This window comes from Natrix helvetica (genome assembly GCF_964273705.1).
Source record: "Natrix helvetica genome assembly, chromosome: 12".
NCBI classification, from domain to species: Eukaryota; Metazoa; Chordata; class Lepidosauria; order Squamata; family Natricidae; genus Natrix; species Natrix helvetica.
In genome coordinates this window covers 12,364,885-12,386,087 of record NC_138556.1, presented here as the reverse complement: position 1 = coordinate 12,386,087, position 21,203 = coordinate 12,364,885, and the positions used below count along the sequence as shown (strand labels likewise).

Genomic DNA, 21,203 nt, shown 5'->3' with positions numbered 1-21,203 from the left:
AGCAAACAAAAAATCTTCAAATACATCAGGTTGAGGAAACCAACTTTGAGCATAATTGTTTTCCAAAAGAGTTGAACATCTGCATAAAGCTTGCTTGTAGCTCAGTAGGTTTATTGGAAGCTCTTCCATTATGTGCTTATTTATTATCCCTCCTGCTAGGTTTTTAAACAACTTTGTATGTGCATTGAAGAATCCCTGCAGGTTACAAAGAATTTCCAACCCAGTTGGTTACTTTGAACCATTCCCATAATGAGCTGCCCAGTTTACAAAACCCTGATGTAATCCAGTGAATCCATACTGGTGTAATTCGTTCTGTTCTGAAACATTAATTATAATCAAAATTGATTGTTTCCTGCGCTAGGAAACAATCTTGTCATTTGATTAGAGCTAAATGCATATCACAAAGCAAGCTAATGTCTTCTGCTACAATAATTTAGGATTGCAGCTACTATACCTTTACTTTACTTTATTTCGTATTTCTAGACCGCCCCCTCTCCCAAAAGGGACTCGTACCCAAACAGATTCCTTTTTTGTTTTACCCTAGATACGTGGGAGAAGCAAGTTCAGCATTAATGCTTCAGTGCTTCAGCTTTTGATGTGCTGTGCCTTTAAGACCATGTAAGTATTCTGAGCTTTCTGATATTTCCCAGAGCTAGGAGTGTCTGATGCAGGCAGGGATGGGAACAGAGTCCACTTCAACATCTGTGAGTTTATAACTCTCTTTATATCTGGTTCCTAATCATCTTTCTGCACCTTCTTGCAGCTTGGCTACTCTGCGGCTTTTTAAAAAAATCCTTTTTTTAAAAAAAATACATCAGAAAGTTCTAACATGTCATTTGGAGGTGGCAGTTCAGCCGCGAAAAATGCAAGAACCTGCAAGAGATCAAAAACTGTGAAGCGACATGCCAGCATCTATACCTATCCGGAACCACCCCACAGGTGAGGAATTGATTTTCTGCTCTATTCGATCAAGCAGCTGAAACATGGTGCAAGGGAAAGAATTCTTCCGCTGCTGTTTTTCTATTGCTTTGGCGTAGCAAAACAACACCTGTGCAAATTCCCACTTCAGCACAACTATTGATGGACAGCTCTTGATGGCAAAAATCTCATCATGCCTTGTAATGAAACGTACAGCAAGTCCATGCTGATTTTGGACTTTAGCTCTAGAAAGTTTCTCAGCCTTGAAATTTGAAAGAGTTGAACTAAGTATTTGGATTTGTTTGATGGACCTCTGTCACCCACATTCATGTTTTGCTTGGCATAGATTCACACATAGGTAAGAGAAGGAAAACCAGATCCTTTTTTGTGCAAATAACGACTATGTAAATCTTCCTTCTAAGGCCTAAGCCAATGGGGAAGTTTGGGATAAAATGCATGCACTGGGTTTGTAAAATCGTAAGCTTGGAAATAAACAAATGTGTGTCTTCATGATTGTTTCTCTGAGAGAAACATTGATCATAACGGTTACTTTTATGCGTGGTCCTTGTGGGCTCTGGTTATTTTTAGCAACTCGGATGAAGATAATGGGGATGAGAAGGTCGACAGCAATGACCCGGAGCAGATCTTCCAGAACATACAATTTCAGAAGGAAATTATGGCCAACATTTGTTGCAGGCCATGGCCTATGAGACAAAAACTCCGAGCATTGAGGTAATGGGGGTTACTTGCGGAGAATGACTGGTGTGAAACAATTGTTTTAAGGTTGCAAAGCCAATGGTCGCATTCGGTGAGTTCATCTCCTTGGAGAAAAAAGTATCTGAGCCACAAGCTATGTATCTCTCAGATTTATAGACAACCTTTTCTCCAGAAATGCAAGGTTAGCCTATATTGTACTCTGTTTTTGCCTATTCTTTCCCTCACCAACAATGAGGCTGAAAGAAAATGGCTGGCCTTAAGTCCTCCAGGCAGCTTCTGTGGCTGAAGGAGGATTAGAACTTGGGTCTCCCCACTCCAACAGTTTCACCCCTGTACCACACTAACTTTTGGACTGAGATGGAAGGATTTGGCCCATAGTCACCAAGGGACTTTTTGTGGCTAAGTGGAGATTTGAAGCTGGATCTCTATGTCCTAATCCAGGGGTGGGGAAATTTAAACACTCAAAGATCCTAACCAGAAGCTCCCCATTCAATTCTGGAGGCAACTGGAAGTCCAGTTCCCCCACCATAGAGTCTCCTCCTAGCGCGGCATCCTTTTTCCTCTACCTGTCCTAACCGAAAGCCCTACCAATTGTGGAGCCAACCGGCAACAGGGAGCCGCAGCAGAGGTATGAAAGAGCCACATGCGGCTTCAGAACTGCGGGTTGCTGACCCCTGCCCTAATCCAATCCCTTTGCCATGAGTATTATGTTGGCTGAATCCAGATGAACATAGTCTAAGGTAGGATGCTATACTTCTCTAGTACCTTCTTCTTTCTTCTGTTTTTGCTACTTACCTTAAACTCTTATCCCTCTGTCTCCCCCTCTCTTTCTCTCTCACCCCCCCCCCTACATTTTTTCTCTTCTACTTCCATTGTACACAACAATCCATTCTAAGGAAAGAAAAGAGACGTGCCTTCTTGAAATTTTCCACCAAAGAAATGGTTTTTCAGGAGTGCAGAGTATGACCAACGCTTGTAACTCAGCTGTTCAAATCGCCTGGAAAGATACATTGGCTTTGATAAATTTAACAACAGTCTTTTAACATTTTCCCCCTCTTGATTTGAGGACTATGGAGCTGATTTGCTCGTGTTTTCCTTTATTTCAGATTACAGACAGGCATAGAAAAGTTATTTTTCACTGTTTTTAATTTCCTCTTTCTGGCCAGTGAGACAATTTTTAACGCTCCTTATTTTCTGTCAGATAAGCAGTATGATATAGTTAAGGTAGCTAGATTGTGTGTGCAGCTAATAAAATCTGACTTATTGGAGGCTCACCTATTACTTGTAAATAGACTATGGCTGTATTTTATGTATTGATCTTTGTGTTACTGTACTGCTCTTTGGCTTAAGAAAAAGAGCTATGCCAAGAAATGGAGATCCTGTATTCACAATCTACTCTGGCAATTGGAATAGTTTTTGCCTTCCTAAAGTGCCTTTAACAAGGACATTTACTCTGCTAAGTAACTGTGGAGGGTGGCTAGCATTTTTAATGTTCAAAGCAACATACGTAGTCCAATTTTTTTTAGTTACATGGTTTAAAGTAGTTGAGTATTATTGATATCATTCATCCCCAAGTGGGGGAATCTCTTTGTTACCAACAAACAGGATACAAGATAGGGAGTCATGGTGAATAAAACCAAGACACCTGATGGTAGACCTCGAGAGGTGAGGAGGTTTTTCATTCTTCTCCCGAATTATGTTCGGGAATATCCAGAATTTAAACTTGGGAATAATGGCATGCCAACCTTAAAGTCTTCCCTGGGTGAATAATTTGCATACTTTAGTATCTCATATGTGGCTGTTTGTATCCTGGGATTACATCCTCAACATTCAGCAGCAAAATGACCCATTTCATCACTGCAACATTTTTTTTTTCAATCTGTGGTTTGGATGTTTGCAACATTAAGAATGGGAATGGAATTAAGAGGTTTCTGGGAAGAAAAACCACTTTCATTTTCACCGTTTAAGTTTCTTTGCCATGCAAACAACCTCACCTTGCTGGAATTCAGTGGAATTCATTTTGTGTTGATAATCAACAACACATGTTTAGATTAGGAGGTGGTTGGTTTAAAGAGGGGAATAGAAGTGGTTTGTCTCCCGGGGACCTCCTGTTCCCAATCTGAGTCTCTCCCTACCACTACCAAAAAAACCTCTTGCCAACCTTCCATTAGGCATTAAAAACTGGGTTTTTTTCCTGAGCGTTGAGTGATCCAGCTTAGTGTAGTAATTGTGTGTTTGTTTTTTATGCTTTCACGGTCATTGCAGGTTACGTGCTCAACATTCATTGTGAACTGGGTGGTCCTGTAAAAATATACCTGAAATAAATAATCAGGTTACAAAGTGCAGCTTCCGCCTTCCTTGTGATGTTTCCTGAAAGCCTGAAGGCTGGATGGTGGACCCCTGACTCCTTAAACTTGCCCCCCACCTCCCAGCTCTCTTCTCTTGTCCACAATTTACATTAGTTTGTCAAACATGTACAACTTAGCAGGTATAAATATAAACATGGACATGAATGAAAGGAATGAATACAAATAAATGGGGACAGTAGGTCAGGGACGGTAAGCACATTGGTGCGCTTATGCACGCCCCCTTTACTAGGGGTGGGTTGCTACCAGCATTACTGCTGGTTCGGCATGCAAAAAATTCTGCTGATTCATTCGAATCCCTACGCCGCATAACAGAGTGAGCTCCTGTTACTTGTCCCAGCTTCTGCCAACCTAACAGTTCGAAAGCATGTTAAAATGCAAGTAGAAAATTAGGGACCACCTTTGGTGGGAAGGTAACAGCGTTCCGTGCACCTTTGGCATTTAATCATGCCAGCCACATGACCACGGAGAACATCTTCGGACAGCACTGGCTCTCCAGCTTTGAAATGGAGATGAGCACTGCCCCCTAGAGTCGGGAATGATTAGCACATATGTGTGAGGGGAACCTTCAGCTTTAGCTGCTGTACCCTTCACTTTCCCTGTGATTTTTTTTAAAAAAGAAGAAACATTACGACGTCCCCATTGTTGTAAGAATAACAAGGGCAGACTGCCTTTGGCTGCAGAAAGTCCCACTACTTGGTGCCATTTATTTAATGTTGTTTATGAAAGGGGAATGGCCGGAACCCAGAGCTATAATGAGATTTGGGTCATCAAAAACTCACCGCTTTCTTCTCTTGGCAGACAAGCTAAAGAGATTGTATTGAAGTACGAAGGTCGGCTGACTCGGACAAGAGGCTATCAAGCTGCTGGAGCAGAGGTTGGTCTGGTTTTCATTAAAAGCTCCAGAGCTCACTTTTCATGAAAATGAGCCCAGCATTTCTATTTGCAGAGAGAAATATTTCTAATGATATCATTGTCATCTCGGTGGAAAACGAGATGTGCTGTTTACAGATCTCCTTTTCTTTCCTGGCAAAGCTTTCTACCTTTAATGAGTATATCAGGGAGAGATTCATTGGGGGGAAACTCACCTATTGTGTATTATACAGCATTTGAACACCAACTGTCTATCATCTGTAGACTTTTTCATTTAGCTTGCCGAAATGGTTGTGCTATTGATTTTGAGTCAAAAGGCTTTCTGAAGTTTGAGCCTTTGGTTCATTCCTCCTTTTAGTAAAATACTTCCAGCAGTAGCTATAAAACTGAGCATGCATTATAAAATTCATTAGCCTTGATTGCAGAATAGGTTATGTATTGAGTTGCTTTAGAACACATTGACCAATATTTGAACACACGTTGACATTAATCAATGAAATTTGTGAGCTACCTGGAAAAGTTGGAGAAACACACATTTAAAGGAAAACTGGTTTTTCTGTTTATGTTTTGGTTCAGAAATACAATATTACGTTAAATAGCTCAATGGCAAAGTTAATTACTGTAGCTATTATATATTTTGTGTTATATTTTAGTATTAAAGTTTTGTAAAGATTACAGAATTTCATTAAAATATTACTAATATTTCAATTAGAAAATAAAAGTATTTCGAGAATGTAATTACTATAGCAAATATATCAAGTAAAATACTGGTGAATTGGAGGAAGAAAAGACAGTATCAGTAGCGTAATGTGTTATAGACTATATATGTTCTAAATGTGTGTGGCCATTTTGCTTTTCTAGCTTTGGAGAAAATTTATTAGGCTTGCATATAACTTCATGGTCATCTTTATTCCTTGGGAGATGAGAATCAAGAAAATTGAAAGTAAGTATTCACGTCTTGAAAAATTCAAAGTGCTGGGTTTTTAAAAAATGCTAGTAGTAATTGGAAGGTAGCTGTTGGGCTAATTCAAATCCAGTTTCCATAGCTAGTTGAATAGTAGGCATGGTATCAACATAATATTTGTTCAGTATTGTTTGATTCTGGGTTTACTTGCAGGACTGCATCTCCTCACTAGTGTTGGCATGGCTACATTGATCATGCCAGGAAAAGTAGCTGACTTTTCCCTATATTCATTTGTCTCCAGCTTTGCCTATCTTTTGGCAAAAGCTGAAAACACCTTTTCTGGAAGATTTTGAGGTCTTGATATGATGTGTTATATTTTTCTTTGTGTTTAGGTCACTTTGGCTCTGGGGTTGCCTCTTACTTTATCTTTTTGCGATGGTTGTTTGGCATCAACATTGTTCTCACCATCATGACAGGAGCCTTTGTGGTTTTGCCAGAAGTAAGTGATTCTTTCAGACTTCTTCCAGATAGAACCCAAAACTTGTCTGAGGTCAACAGTGGACAATTTGAGCTTGATTGAAGACCCTGAAATGGCTTCAAGTATCTCAAAGTGACTTTAGGATATCATTTATGGTGTCATATGAGCCGAATACTTGAAATGGTCCGGAGACTTCATTCAATAAACTATTTTCTATTTGAAGTGGGTGGTGTGCAAGTGTTGTAAAATCTACCTGCCTACCTATCTATCTAATTTCCAGGCTTCGTTTTGTTACAGATCTTGGCTGGAGATGCCTTCGGAACTGCTCCCAACAAGCAGATCCCCAGTGATCAATTTCATTCTGCGCAAGATCTGGACACCATCTGGTCTTTGGGGGCAAGCAGAAAATCTTTCTAGTACACGTACACACCCACACACACCCACACACACAGACACACGAAAGATAGAAGTGCTACTGATAATTATGTTATTTCTATTTCTATAGGGTTACCTTCAATACTCCGTTTTGTTCTATGGATACTATGGGCAGGCGAGGAAAATTGGGAGTGCCGGTTACCGACTGCCCCTTGCCTATTTCCTTGTTGGAATGGCAGTCTTTGCCTACAGTTTTATCATTCTCTTGAAGAAGTAAGGCGGGTCTTTTCATAACAACCATCCATTTAAATAAAGAAATCAATTATTTGACTTTATCTCATGTGTTGACTAGGAACTGCAAGCAACAAAGGCGCTTGCTTTGGGTTTTCCACCTTCATTCACTGCTCCTTGAAATGCTAATTTAGATTCTTTGATACCAAATGGACATTTCAGAACAAGCTTCCTATGAAGGAGATAGATGAGGCGTCTAGAATTACCAATGTTTATTGTAGACCTAGGCAATGAAAGGAAGTGTAAAATTAGCCTTAGATCAGGGGTGTCCAAACTTGGGAACTTTAAGACTTGTGGACTTCAACTCCCAGAATTCCCCAGCCAGCCATGCTGGCTGGGGAATTCTGGGAGTTGAAGTCCACAAGTCTTAAAGTTCCCAAGTTTGGACACCCCTGCCTTAGATGTTTTACCTGTCCTTGCAATATTCGCACTTATGATTTTCTCTTCTGCAAATAACTCTGGTAGGCCAAGAGGGGAAAATATTTAGCCTGCTTTTTTTTTTTGGAGGTGGGGGCATAGGATAGAGAAAGAGATTTAACTCCTCTATCAGAATCCTGACCAGAATTACCACCAAATCTCAGTGTTTATGTACTTGCTGTTTGCCATGCACTGATTAACTACTTAGAGCACTCTGATCAGTTGAAGCACTATTTTTGAATGGACTGGTTCATACTGGCAAACCAAGCACTGAGTTAGTAAGAGCATATGTGAACCAACTTTTGGCCAACTAAAAGCAAAAATTGCTTGCCGCGACCAGAACAGAAAAAAAAGTCCTAAATTTTTATGAGTTTATGAATTTAACATCACCAAATGACCTACAGGAATTTAAGTTCTTGTTCTCTTCATTTGGCAAGTTGGTAAACAAAATCTATCTATCTATCTATCTATCTATCTATCATCTATCTATCTATCTATCTATCTATCTATCTATCTATCTATCATCTATCATCTATCTATCTATCTATCTATCTATCCATCTATCTATCTATCTATCTATCTATCATCTATCTATCTATCTATCAAAATGGCTGTATGTATGTATGTTCCAGCATAACTCTGGAACGCCTTGAGCAATTTCAACCAAATTTGGTACACAGATGATTTACTCTCTGGAAAAAAAATACTGTGGAGGTAAGACACCCCTAACACCCCTCGGTGTGTGTGTTCTGTTACAATACAGACTGTTGAGCCTAAAATGGCTTCTACTGTACTGCCGTAAAATGACTTCTACTGTACAGCGCAGTGGAGTTGCCATGGTAATGGCTTCACAGTACTCCACAAGGGGGCTCCCTCTGATAAGGGGGAAAATCCAACATTAGAAATTATGTTTGGTCCGGACATTTTCCCCCTATAAATAAATACCTGGGCAATGCCGTGTTATCAGCTAGTCAAATATAAAAGGGGTAAAAATAATGGAGGTGTGTACTGATGAGATTCTAGTTACGACCTTAGGAAGAATTAGGAGTAGGTTGAAATATCTTAATTAGAGACTTTCAAGATCTGGGTTGAAGGATAACCATCTATGGGTCATAAATATAATCTTTATAGTCATTGTACTTCAATACAACGAAATTGGTTGTTTTCCAGGATGGCCAAAAATTCAAGACTGAGCCTTGCAAGTGCTTCTGATGAAAACTACACTTTTTGTTGGCGATTGTTTTGTGCCTGGGATTACTTAATTGGCAACCCTGAAGCTGCAGAGAGCAAATCCGCTGCCATAGTGAACAGCATCCGGGTAAGCTAATCAACGTTCAAACGGGAAAAGAGCGGCTCCCTATGATAAGTAGATGAGACAAAAAACACCATTTGAGCATCAAAACAAACATATATATGTATGTGTATATATGTGTGTGTCTGTGTGTATGTGTGTTTGTTTGTTGTTGTTTGTGCTGATAAATAAATAAAACACAAACACAACACAAATGTAACAAAGCCAACATTAAAAATATGGTTTTCTGCCTGAATGGTCTCCTGGAGTGAGCCGAAGGACAGAAAAGGGAAGCAGAGTGTTCCCTCCCATATTTGGGCATACCAGGGGTTGTGACACAATACATACATACATACATACATACATACATACATACATACATACATACATATATTCAGAGGTTCCTTGAGTGGAAGGGGACCCACTCCTGAGGTGGTAAGTGTGCTAAAGCTTAAGTCATATATTCCTATGAATCCTTGGTTAGAAATAAGCCGCACAAAACTTTTCTCTGAGTGGGAAATTTTAGAGCTGTTTTATATGCTAGTGTCAGGCCTGGAAGCCACCTTTTGCATTGGGTCTTCAGTTCTGTCAAATTTACTGCTGTGGAAAATTGGGAGAGGGGATCATATGGAGTGGGATAGATAACAACATTCTTTCTCAGAAAGTCAAGGTCATCTGGCCCTGCAGCTACAATGAGAGGACTGGGAGGCATCTCCTGTTTTTGATGGTACCTGATTGAATCATGTGATGGACATGTGGGTGCTGGGCAGAGACCTGAACTTTCTTTTGGGTGGGGAAAACTTGGAAGCTTTCAGATTCGTGTTTTCCCAGATGTGCCAATATGACCTCTCTAATCAAATGGGACTTTGAGGAAACTCAAGCCTTGGCGTCTTATTTCGTTGGGGGTGTTACTTGGGACCTTGACAGATAGTTTGTTTTTGTTTCTTTTAAGGAAGCTATATTGGAAGAGCAAGAAAAGAAAAAGAGCACAAACCTGTATGTATGCATATCATTTTTCCGTCTAGTGATATTTAAATGATTGGGGAGAGACCGAAGCCAGATCTCTGTCATTTAAACTGATTATTATGCAAGCTACTGAAATGATTGGAACCTCTTTTCTGTCCCCCACCCCGTACTCCCCTCCTTCAGGGCGGTGACAATAACCTTAAGAATCATTGCAAACATCTTGGTGCTTCTCTGCCTTGCTGGAAGTATTTACATCATTTATTTTGTAGTGGATCGATCCCAGAAGTTGGAAAGGATGAAAAAAGAGCTGACCTTGTGGGAAAAGAATGAAGTAAGAGCGCGTTTTCTCATCTTCAGACTTTAATTGCAAAATGGGAATGATGACCTTGATTCCTTCTTGAATGAGCTATCTATAACATTTATGAGCCATGATGGTAATGACGATATTATATTGGATACCCTGTCAATGTTTGAGATGCTTGTTATCCACACCCCTGCAAAGCTATGGGAGAAATTTCCTTCCATTTGCATTTGGATACCAACTTTCTTCATTTTAGACTTTCAAATCAATGAATAAACTGAAACCTGACTGTATTTTGATGCTCAAAATGTTTGCACTCTCACTTTTAAGACATCATATAAGAATACTTTAAGAAAACAAAAAACCCAAATGCATAAGTTGCCAAAAATATTAAATACATTCATTCTATCATGGGAAGTCACTTGATAAAATGGCTTTCAAGAAAATGAATTGTATAGAAATACCTATACAAAAATGGATATCACTGTCTAAGTGCTTTTGTGGGTGAGTGTTTGTGCCCGGTGCATTTAATGCAATTTTTAAAAAATGCACCTTAATTGGATGTATTTTTTAGTTGTGATGTCAAAGATGGTTCTATAGCTCTCAGTGAAGAGCTACCGTATATTATGATATACAGTAGAGGCCAAAATTGTGGAAAACTTTTGGGAAAAGTGTGTTTTTGAGGTTTGATGGCTAATAGCACCATTTGGGGGGGGGGGTTCAAAATAAGCATATTCCACTGCTGGAATGGCCTGGGAATAGCCCAGACCTTAACTCCCCAATTGAAAATCTATGGAGCCGACGAAAGAATCTGGAAGTGACCCAGCAATAAAACAAAGTTAATAGAAGCAATCATTCAATCTTGGTTTCACATTATAACAGCTGCAGAACTAAAAAAAAACTTGGTTCACTCCATGGGAAGACTTGTAAGGCCGTAATTCATGCTAAAGGTTACCCAACTAAGTAATCTCATGATAATTTTTGTGTATCTCAGTTTTTTCTACGGTGATAATTTTTGTATATCTCATTTCACTTTTCTTCTTTATAACTGCTATTCTAATAGCAAATCCTTCATAAAGGTTATTGCATTGCAGTCTTGATTAAATTATCTTTCCATTGATATATAATTTTATGGTACTACTCCGAAAAATGGTGGTGTTATTAGCTAGTTTTACAAAATAAACTTTTCCCAAAAGGTTTCCACAATTTTGGCCACTACTGTACATACTGGTTTAATAGTTGCATAAAAATCAAGCACTTTTTTTTTCTGAAAATAACACATTCTTCTCTTACTTCCAGGTGAGTGTAGTTGTCTCTCTGATCACCATGCTTGCACCATCTGCCTTTGAACTGATAGCTGCATTAGAAATGTACCACCCCCGAACTACTCTTCGTTTCCAGCTTGCCAGGTGTGGGAAATCAACTGCCTCACAACAAGTTAGCAAAATGAAAATGGCCTTTATCATTTCCACCTGGTGTGCCAGATGGAATAGGAGTGGACTTACAGTGGGGGAAAAAAAAAACACATTTGCTAATTTTTGTCTCTCTTGGCTTTTCCACCCCCCAGAGTTTTGGTCTTATATTTGGGAAATCTCTACAGCTTGATCATTGCCCTTCTGGATAAAGTGGATAGCATGAGCATTGTTGTAAGTTGCAAGTCGTAACCATCTTGGGTAGCAGGATGATCCCTCTGCTTGGCAGTAATCCCCTTGAAACAAATAGGGATTTTGTTGAACTAAAATATCTCAACAAACAGTTGAGACGGAATTATGCACCTGAAACTCTCCTATACGTCATTGTAAAAATGATAAAGTGTTAACTCTCTCATATTCTGCCTCGTCCCTTTTATTTGGAGTATTTATTTTTTAAAAAATATTAACTCATAAATGTGATCTCATTTGGGTTGGAATATAAGAATGCTTTTATAACAGAAATTCAATCCATGTGATTTATAAACTTGACCTAACGGGATAAGTTGAATAACTGCAAGTTAAAAAGAAGTACTATGTAAGAATAACAGAATATTCAATTTGTTTACCTCCATGGCCCTAACCAGAGATGTACTGGTTATTGTGACTGCACTCCAAAAAGTGAAATTGGAAATACAACATTAGAATAGAATAGAACAACAGAGTTGGAAGGGACCTTGGAGGTCTTCTAGTCCAACCCCCTGCTCAGGCAGGAAACCCTACATCATTTCAGACAAATGGTTATCCAACATCTTCTTAAAAACTTCCAGTGTTGGAGCATTCACAACTTCTGGTGGCAAGTTGTTCCACTGATTAATTGTTCAAACTGTCAGGAAATTTCTCCTTAATTCTAGTTGGGTCTCTTAGTTTCCATCTATTGCTTCTTGTCCTGCCCTCGGGTCCTTTGGAGAATAGCTTGACTCCCTCTTCTTTGTGGCAACCCCTGAGATATTGGAAGATTGCTATCATGTTTCCCCTAGTCCTTCTTTTCATTAAACTAGACATACCCAGTTCCTGCAACCGTTCTTCATATGTTTTAGCCTCCAGTCCCCTAATCAACTTTGTTGCTCTTCTTAAGTATACTCAAGATAAGAACTAAACATGTTTTGATTTAATTTAAACGTTTTAAATATTTTTTTTTCTCTTAGCATATGGCAATTATAACTAAGCCATAATTTTGGGGTAGGAGGGAAACTCTAGGCTCCACTGCCTAGATTTTGGCAAAGCCCAGGTATTCTTGAGGCTGCAGACTGTGACTTAAAAGCTTTAAACAGGTGGGAAGGTGGAAGGACCACTCTCTGAGTTTAAAGTTCAATGTATGATTTCAGGAGAATGAAGTTCATAAAAATAGAAGCAATGCCATGGATACCACTACCTTCTTAGCAGCGAAAATCCTTCTGGAGCACAACTTTTCAACCCCAACTCCAAATATGCGAACGATTAAGAATGGCACTTTCCTTCTATCTGACAATCACACCCACAGCTATGCCCATCTGGTTCAGCTCAACAATACAGCACCGTATGACTCCAATGGCGAAAGTCACCAAAGTCAATGCTGGGAGACTTATGTTGGTCAAGTATGTCTCATCTTTATCCAAGTTGTTTTCTTTTTCCATTGGTGGCACCAGAACTGAAGAAATGTTTGGCATAAAGATCAAAGGAGACCTATCTTCCCATCCTTACTATTATTGCTTCTGCTGCTTCTAAAGTATCAAGGACCCTGCTTTTTTTAAAAATAAATACTCCACTTACAAATATGTTACCCATTTAAATGTTAAATCCCTAGGTAGCAATACACATTTTGGGATATGTGTTTTTTTAAAAAAAGTGTTACTGTTGATCATTGCATTGCGTTTGCGATTTGTTTCAGGAGATGTTGAAGTTGTCAATTATCGACATGCTGTTCACGGTAGCTAGCATCCTCCTGATTGATTTCTTCCGTGGTCTTTTCGTCCGGTACTTAAGTGACTGCTGGTGTTGGGATCTGGAAAACAAGTTTGTGAGTACGGGTTCAAACAAATAATAAAAAAGGTACAAATGGGAACCGTGGTGGCGCAGGGGTTAGAATGCGGTATTGCAGGCTAACTCTGCCCACTGCTAGGAGTTCAGTCCTGACCGGCTCAAGGTTGACTCACACTTCTATCCTTCCGAGGAAGGTAAAATGAGGACCCAGATTGTTGGGGGCAATATGCTGACTCTGTAAACCACTTAGAGAGGGCACTGTGAAGCAGTATGTGCAATTGCTATTGCCATATTCCATGCATGTAGGACCCTTCCTAAATCTTCCTTCTCCATTGCTTTCAGTGAGTGGCACATAACACTTTCAACCAATAGGTGAAATAAATTCCATTTATTTCATCTGAATCAATAATCCAAGAGCAGATCTCACATTCACTAAATGCCTAAAATCGGTATTTCTTAAAGTCTAGATAGAGGATCCCTGAAATTACACAAGATCCTTTCAGGGGGCCTGCAGAAATAAAATTATTTGTCAGCCTATGTTGAAAAATAATAAAATATTTAAACCCCTTCAAACGATCATGAGAAGTGGTTGTGGCTGCAAAAACATCAGAATTTGCAATACAGTAAATAATGATAAATATAACCCATGCAAACAGAAACTCTTTTATCCCACATAATTTTTTTAAAGGGTCAAAAGGAAGCAGAGAGAAAAAAAAGTGCAAGAAACATTGCCCCAGATGTATCTCTTAAAAAAAATGCTACTAAATCTTTTTGTTGTTGTTACTTTGCAGCCAGAATATGGGGAATTCAAAATAGCAGAAAATGTCCTGCATTTGGTCTACAATCAAGGAATGATCTGGTAACAAATTAACTTCATTCTGTTTATTTTAGAGATTGTTAATCTTTGAGGAAGTACAGTTATATTGTCTTTGAACTCCAGATCCATAACTGCATTCCAAAAAGGGAAATTGTTTACTAAGGGTTGTATAATGTTAGCTTGTCTGCATTAGTAGTTCCTTGATTGGGGCATTGTTTACTCAATGGTTGGTCTAGTGTGAATAGAATGGAATAGAATAGAACAATGGAATAGAATAGAATAGAACAGAATAGAATGGAATGGAATAACAGAGTTGGAAGGGACCTTGAAGGTCTTCCAGTCCAACCCCCTGCTCAGGCAGGAACCACTATAACATTTCAGACAAATGGTTATCCAAAATCTTCTTAAAAACTTCCAGAGTTGGAGCATTCACAACTTCTGGAGACAAGCTGTTCCACTGATTAATTGTTCTGTCAGAAAGTTTCTCCTTAATTCCAGGTTGCTTTTCTCCTGGATTAGTTTCCACCCATTGCTTCTTGTTCTGCCCTCAGGTGCTTTGGAGAATAGCTTGACTCCCTCTTCTTTGTGGGAAACCCCTGAGATATTGGAGCACTGCTATCATGCCTCCCCTAGTCCTTCTTTTCATTAAACTAGACATACCCAGTTCCTGCAACCGCTCCTCATATGTTTTAGCCTCCAGTCCCCTAATAATCTTTGTTGCTCTTCTCTGCACTCTTTCTAGAGTCTCAACATCTTTAATCTGGGTGTGAATCTTTGCTCATATGGGTGATGGCCAAATTCATCTTTTCATGTTGGCCAAATTCATCAATAACTGAACCCATTCCGAATGAAGCAAGGAAAACTTGTTCATGAATATCCTACTTCCCAAATTAAAACACTGACAAGTGGGCTCTGGTTGTTCCCATTCCTAGGATGGGAGCCTTCTTTTCCCCTTGCCTGCCGGCATTCAACGTCCTCAAGCTGATTGGGCTGATGTACCTGAGAAGTTGGGCAGTGTTGACCTGCAATGTCCCTCATCAGCAAGTCTTCCGGGCTTCAAGGTTGGTTACTTCACATATAGGCTTGTAACAGTAATTGTTCTCACAATTTTTTTGGTAGAAACAAAAGCAAAAGAAACCTTTAAGGCTCAAAAACCGAATAGATTAGACACCTGAGTTTGTTTAATTTGACTCGGCTTTTTAAACCCAAAAAGTTAAACTTATTGACTCTATTCACAGAACATAGAATTGTAAGGCTGGGAGGGACATTGGAGGTCTTCTAGTCCAACTCCCTGCTCAAGCAGGAGACTTACACCATCACAGTCAAATGGTTGTCCATTCTATTTTTTTAAAGCCTCCAGGGGTGAACAACCACAACTCTGGCAGGCAAGAATCTAACATGTGTAACAATGTGACCTTCCTTTTCAGATCTAACAACTTCTACTTAGCTATGCTTCTATTTATGCTCTTTCTGTGTATGCTCCCAACTATCTTTGCTATTGCACGCTACAAGCCATCTCTAACCTGTGGCCCATTTAGGTAAGTCGCATACTGGCATTGCTTCATTTAACATTTTAAGCTACATTCATAGCAATCGCCTACTTTGTGTTAACTTTTTAAAAAAACCAGGGAAACACCTACAAAATCAGCGCTCCTTCCACAGATAATGTTATTGGAAGGTATTGTGGTTGTGGAGTGCTGATTTCTCATAATTAGATAGCTCTATGCATGCATTTCATGCATCGTTGTCATAAAATGGACACATAAGCAATATTTGAAAGTTTGGGTGCACTAAAGAACGGGGTTGAACTGGGATAGTCTGCTGATCAGGTTGCTGATCTATGCCTTTTAATTTGCTTTATTTACACGGTCTTCTAAGAGTTGAGATTCAGCAACCAGTGGAGGTCACAGGTCGCTTCTCCTCAATAAGATAAGAAACCTTGAGTTCAGCTTGAAAAGGTTTGAATCCCAAGTTGTATAGGAATTGTATAGGAAACTTGTGGTCTATCGAAGTATGGACTTCTTTATCCCTCCAGCTTGCTCAATTGCTGGTTATTTTTTCCCCAGGAAAATAAAAGGCCCAAAGTCTTCCTAGCTCAGAGCTTGGCTGTGAACAATATATATATATATTGAAATGTTTAAAATGCTGCAGATTTTCTGAGACAACAATTGAATGTTTCTCATCTAGTGGGCAAGAAAAAATCTACGACATTGTGTCTGAGACTATTCGAAATGACTTTCCTCCCTGGTTCAACTCTGTGATGGCTTATCTCAGTAGTCCTGTGGTGGTCCTTCCAGCTTTGTTATTACTCTTGTAAGTCTAAGTACTTGTATTCGATTTTTGTGGCCAGTATTTCAAGTGGACTCCAAACTATGTATCCAGAAGAATCTGGCCATGTTGTTATCCTGGGAGAACTTCCATTTTAACCAGCAAATAGGAGAGGCTAAGAAATAATGATAGCAATAGCACTTAGTCATATACTGCTTTACAGTGGTTTACATCCCTCTCTAAGCAGTTTACAGAGTCAGCCTCTTGCCCCCAACAATCTGGGTCCTCGTTTTACCCACCTCGGAAGGATGGAAGGCTGAGTCAACCTTGAGTCGGTCAGGATTGAACTGCTAGCAGTTGGCAGAATGACCCTGCAACACTACATTGTAACCACTGCACCATTATGGCTTCCTTCCTTCCTTCCTTCCTTCCTTCCTTCCTTCCTTCCTTCCTTCCTTCCTTCCTTCCTTTCTCCCTCCCTCCCTCCCTCCCTCCCTCCCTCCCTTCCCACTTAGCAAAAGGGCTTAGACTTATATACCGCTTCATAGTGCTTTACAGCCCTCTCTAAGCAGTTTACAGAGTCGGCCACTTGCCCCCAACAATCAGGGCCCTCATTTTACCCACCTCAAAAGGATGGAAGGCTGAGTCAACCTGGAGCCGGTCAGGATTGAACTGCGGGTGCTGGGCAGAGTTAGCTTGCAATAGCAATAGCACTTAGCCTTTACCACTTCATAGTGCTTTACATAACAATAGAACTTACATTTATATACTGCTTCATAGTGCTTTACATAGCAATAGCAATAGCACTTAAGACTTATATGCCGCTTTACATTGCTATACAGCCCTCTCTAAGCAGTTTTATGGGGTCAGCCTATTGCCCACAACAATTTGGGTCCTCATTTTACCCACCTCGGAAGGATGGAAGGCAGAGTCAATCTTGAGCCTGGTGAGATTTGAACTGCCAAATTGCAGTGAGTCAACAGAAGTAGCCTGCAGTACTGCATTCTAACCACTGTGCCACTGTGGCTCATAATACTAAAAAAAGATCTCTGCATTTAGATAGCTAATGTATTGGGTTTATGCCTTGTGCCTTCTAAGTATTAATCAGGTCTGGCTCAGCTTCTAAATCCAAGCAATGTATTATTGCAAGTGGCTGGGAAGAAATCTCCTTATTATGGAAACAAATTATTGTAATTCCGTTTATTCAGTTCTTTCAATGTAATATGATGTAAATCAAAGACATTTCTCCTGATATTTTTTCCCCTCCAGCATGCTAATATATTACCTGCAGAGTATTGCGAGGTCATTAAAATTCACCAACAACCAACTAAGGATGCAGATCCAAACAGTAAGTGTGGACTAAATGCGCACACGATGTTTTTGATATTTTTTAAAAATAAAAAATAAAATTAATTCTTAACAGAAAGAAGAATGAATCAACAGATGGGTAGTAGTACAGATCACTTTTATACCTAGAAATGTCATTTGATGTTTGAATGCAATGGGGTGTTTTTTTTTTCAACGGGAGTATTATATAAGGCTGAACTTTTAACTAATTAATTTGGTATCTGTTTTAGGAAAGAACTGAAGACAAGAAAAAAGTGGTCAAAATGGCTGCAGGTAAGAAGAAACTTCCATAAGGCACTTAACATTATTGGACTGTATACGTTGTTCGGTCATCTTTTTCACAAAATGCAATAATAATTGAAAGCAAAAGCGGTCATATAAAACATATGGAGACTACCCTGGCTATATTCGCTTGATACAGAAAGAACCAGAAGAAGATTGTGGCAAATTTCAGACCAATGCATTCCTTAGAGAATCAGCTTTTGAAACTCTTAGGACTGAGCTACAATCAGAATTCAAGAATTCCCAGTGAGGTTTGATTTAAGAGTGCACTAAGCCATACTTCGTTTTACTTTGGTTGTGGCTTTTAAAGTTGGCGCATCATGGTTTATGGTTTAGGACAATGTGTGAATCCAGCTCCAAGCCATGATTAAAGCATGTTGCATTTTAACACGATGGACAAATTCAGATGGAGGATGCTAGTTGAGTTACTAGGGTTGGACACTCTCATGCATGGATTAAATATGTGCTACACTATATTGATAGGTTCCAACTGATGACTGAAGAAGCTATGACTGACTCCCCCCCCCCTTGAACTTTATTTTTTTAGCTAGAATCCAAAACGTAGAAGGAAATGGCAAGAGGCTCGAACAGGAGACTGACGTCATCAGTCAGGAGTCTTCAGCTCGGTCCTCAACCCCTAGGAAAAATGGCAGTGTAATAAACTTTGAGTCTCCCAAAGCCAGTCAAATACAGACAATATCTCAATCAGTACCACCACCTGAAATACTGAAAGCAGTGGGGCCATCCCCAGCAAAAGATAATCCAGGTGTGCCAACACCTGTAGTGCCAATACCCGTCACTCCAACGCCGCCTATTCCTGAGATGGTGAAGCCTAGAACAGAACCTTCAATCAACAGGTAAGACCCTTCCCAAGAACTAGAGAGAAACCAGAGACAGTAACCGACCAAAGTTACCCAGCTGGCTTTCATGTGGGACTAGAACTCACTGTCGCCTGGTGATTGGTCCAAAGTCACCCAACTGGCTTTCATGCCTAAGGCGGGACTTGAACCTGCGGTCTCCTGCTTTCTAGCCTGGTGACTTAACCACGAGACCAAACCAACTAACCATCCTGTCCCTCTCTTCCTTTCTTAGATACCCGAACACGATCCATGGGAGCGCTAGTGAACTCTGCAAAGCCAAAGTCTATACACCTGTAAAGGTGAGGAAACCCATGGAAGATGTTCATTCAGATCCCTTGTTCAGAAAGTGCCTCCCACAAATGAAGCCGGAGCCTCACGGGCCCCCCGGGGGCCCCCCTTTTGTGAGCCGCAGAGCTCACACAGCCAAGTACTACATTGTCAACGAGCACCAGCCCCGTAAAAAAATCCTCCGTGCCACAACTCGGCTGCCGAGGAACATCCGGATGGACGAGGCAGGCGACTTCGTGGAGTTGTATCCGCATCACATCCGAAGATATGTGGTTCGAACGCCCCGCAGGGCCTACTCGCCTCATTACACTGAGGAGGAGGAGGAAGAGTACAGAAGAGGTGTCGCTAAGCAGACTCACCGCCCTCGGTCCCTGTCGGACCTTCGAGCCCCCTCTCGCTTCTACATTGGGGAGTGGACCGACAACCAAGTTCTGCCGAGCAGGTCTCTGGCGAAAATGCACTACAAGTCTTGGGAAGATGGTTTTGGGTTGACTTACGGCCGGGGACCCCATCCCCACAGGAAGATACACCTGAAGAATATTGAATTTGACCAGCATTATTCCGAACACCCTGGCAAAGCCAAGCCTAAGCCCAAACCGGCTCCATCTCCCACCGAGTCTGATTCCATTTCTCCTGAATCGAGCAGTGACCAGGCCACCAGTGGCAATGATCAGTACATCCAAGTCATTCCCAGCAAAGAGAAGTATCTGAAACCGGGGGAGAAAGGAACCCCTCAAAAGACAAAGTCTGTCGTGGAATTGAACCTGGCTGAAATGAATGACCTGATATGCTCCAATGTCTAAAGTGGAGGGGAAAGACTGCAACATTTGAGAACTGTAAATTTGAGGTACCCCCTCCTCAGAGCTCTGTTGGGTACCCCCCCCAAATGCTTCTGCTTTGCGTAAGCATTGCTGCATTCCCCTTAAGGACGAATGTTGGGCTAGCTCCGTTCCTGTAACATTCTCCCTATTTGCTTATTCTTGGCTGAATTATCCTTGCTCTATCGTTATACTGCAATCAATGACCATTTAAAATCATCTTTAACAAGCATAGAGAAGAAACTGATCCCACACTACGAATCTTGGTGCATCTAAGTAATGGATTCTGGCATCAGCAGGCCAGCTCACCAGAACAGGGGCGGCGGTCTCTGTTCAGTTCAATTACTCTGCTCACTCCAGACGTTAAATAAAATATTAACTAGCAACAGTTTGCATATGGTTGAATGAACAACTCTGATTGATTTATCGATTTAGATTTTTCTCTCGTCTTTCTTAGTTTATAAGTAACTCAAGGCAGCGAACGGACCTAATATTCCTTCCTCACATATTTTCTTGACAACAACCCTGTGAGGTGGGTTGGGCTGAAAGAGAGCGACTGGGCCAAACAGCTTTCGTGCCTAAATCAGAAATAGCATTCACTGTCTCCTGGTTTCTGGCACACTTAACCACCGAGCAATTAATTTAACAATACTATTATCCAAAAACAATGTTGCTTGGTCCCCCCCCCCCAAAAAAAATCTCATTGTAATAGAGGTTTTTAGCTTCTATTTCCATTGGATTTCCCACAAGAGGAAAACAAATAAGCCGTTAAAGATGAAAAGATGGTTAAAGCCACTTTTTGTCCTGAAGCACTGGTTAATTTGGTTTTAGCACCAAATGACTTTGGCCTCTTTCAAATGTACAATGCACTTTCACCCAATATATTCAGAAATCTAGTCCTCTGGACTGAAATATTTTTTAAAAAACCTTCCTATAAACAGAAAACAAGTTTTGGGATCCACAAGGATGGGAGCTAGAATAAAAAATATTTGGGGGCTGCAGTCTTGAAAGGCCTCTGGGGCAGGAGGGGGGAATCTATCCACCCATCCCATTCCATCCCATCCATTAGAATGAAGCTGAAAGGGACCTTGGAGGTCCTCTAGTCCAATCCCCTACTCAAACAGGAGACCCCAAAACATTCCAGACAAGTGACTGTCCAGTCTCTTCTTAAAAACGTCCAGTGATGAAGCACCTA

General features: G+C 40.4%; 1 protein-coding gene across 5 annotated transcripts; it reads left to right on the top strand.

Annotated features, from left to right (window-relative positions):
* Nucleotides 1–689: 689 nt before the first annotated feature.
* Nucleotides 690–20,499, top strand: TMC3 (transmembrane channel like 3). 5 transcript variants are annotated; one of them, XM_081964723.1, is made up of 22 exons: nt 690–939; nt 1,507–1,650; nt 4,803–4,878; nt 5,736–5,817; nt 6,171–6,277; nt 6,554–6,652; nt 6,762–6,904; nt 8,510–8,657; nt 9,583–9,626; nt 9,780–9,927; nt 11,197–11,306; nt 11,465–11,543; nt 12,695–12,943; nt 13,237–13,365; nt 14,120–14,187; nt 15,078–15,206; nt 15,573–15,683; nt 16,333–16,458; nt 17,683–17,761; nt 17,991–18,033; nt 18,590–18,899; nt 19,135–20,499. In XM_081964723.1, exons 1-22 carry the CDS (start codon nt 830–832, stop codon nt 19,991–19,993), a joined length of 3,393 nt encoding a protein of 1,130 aa, XP_081820849.1. In that variant the 5' UTR covers nt 690–829; the 3' UTR covers nt 19,994–20,499. The 5 variants fall into 5 exon arrangements, with proteins under 5 accessions (XP_081820849.1, XP_081820851.1, XP_081820852.1 ...); XM_081964724.1 differs by lacking the exon at nt 690–939 and adding an exon at nt 1,173–1,276; XM_081964725.1 differs by lacking the exon at nt 15,573–15,683.
* The last annotated feature ends 704 nt before the right edge of the window (nt 20,500–21,203 follow it).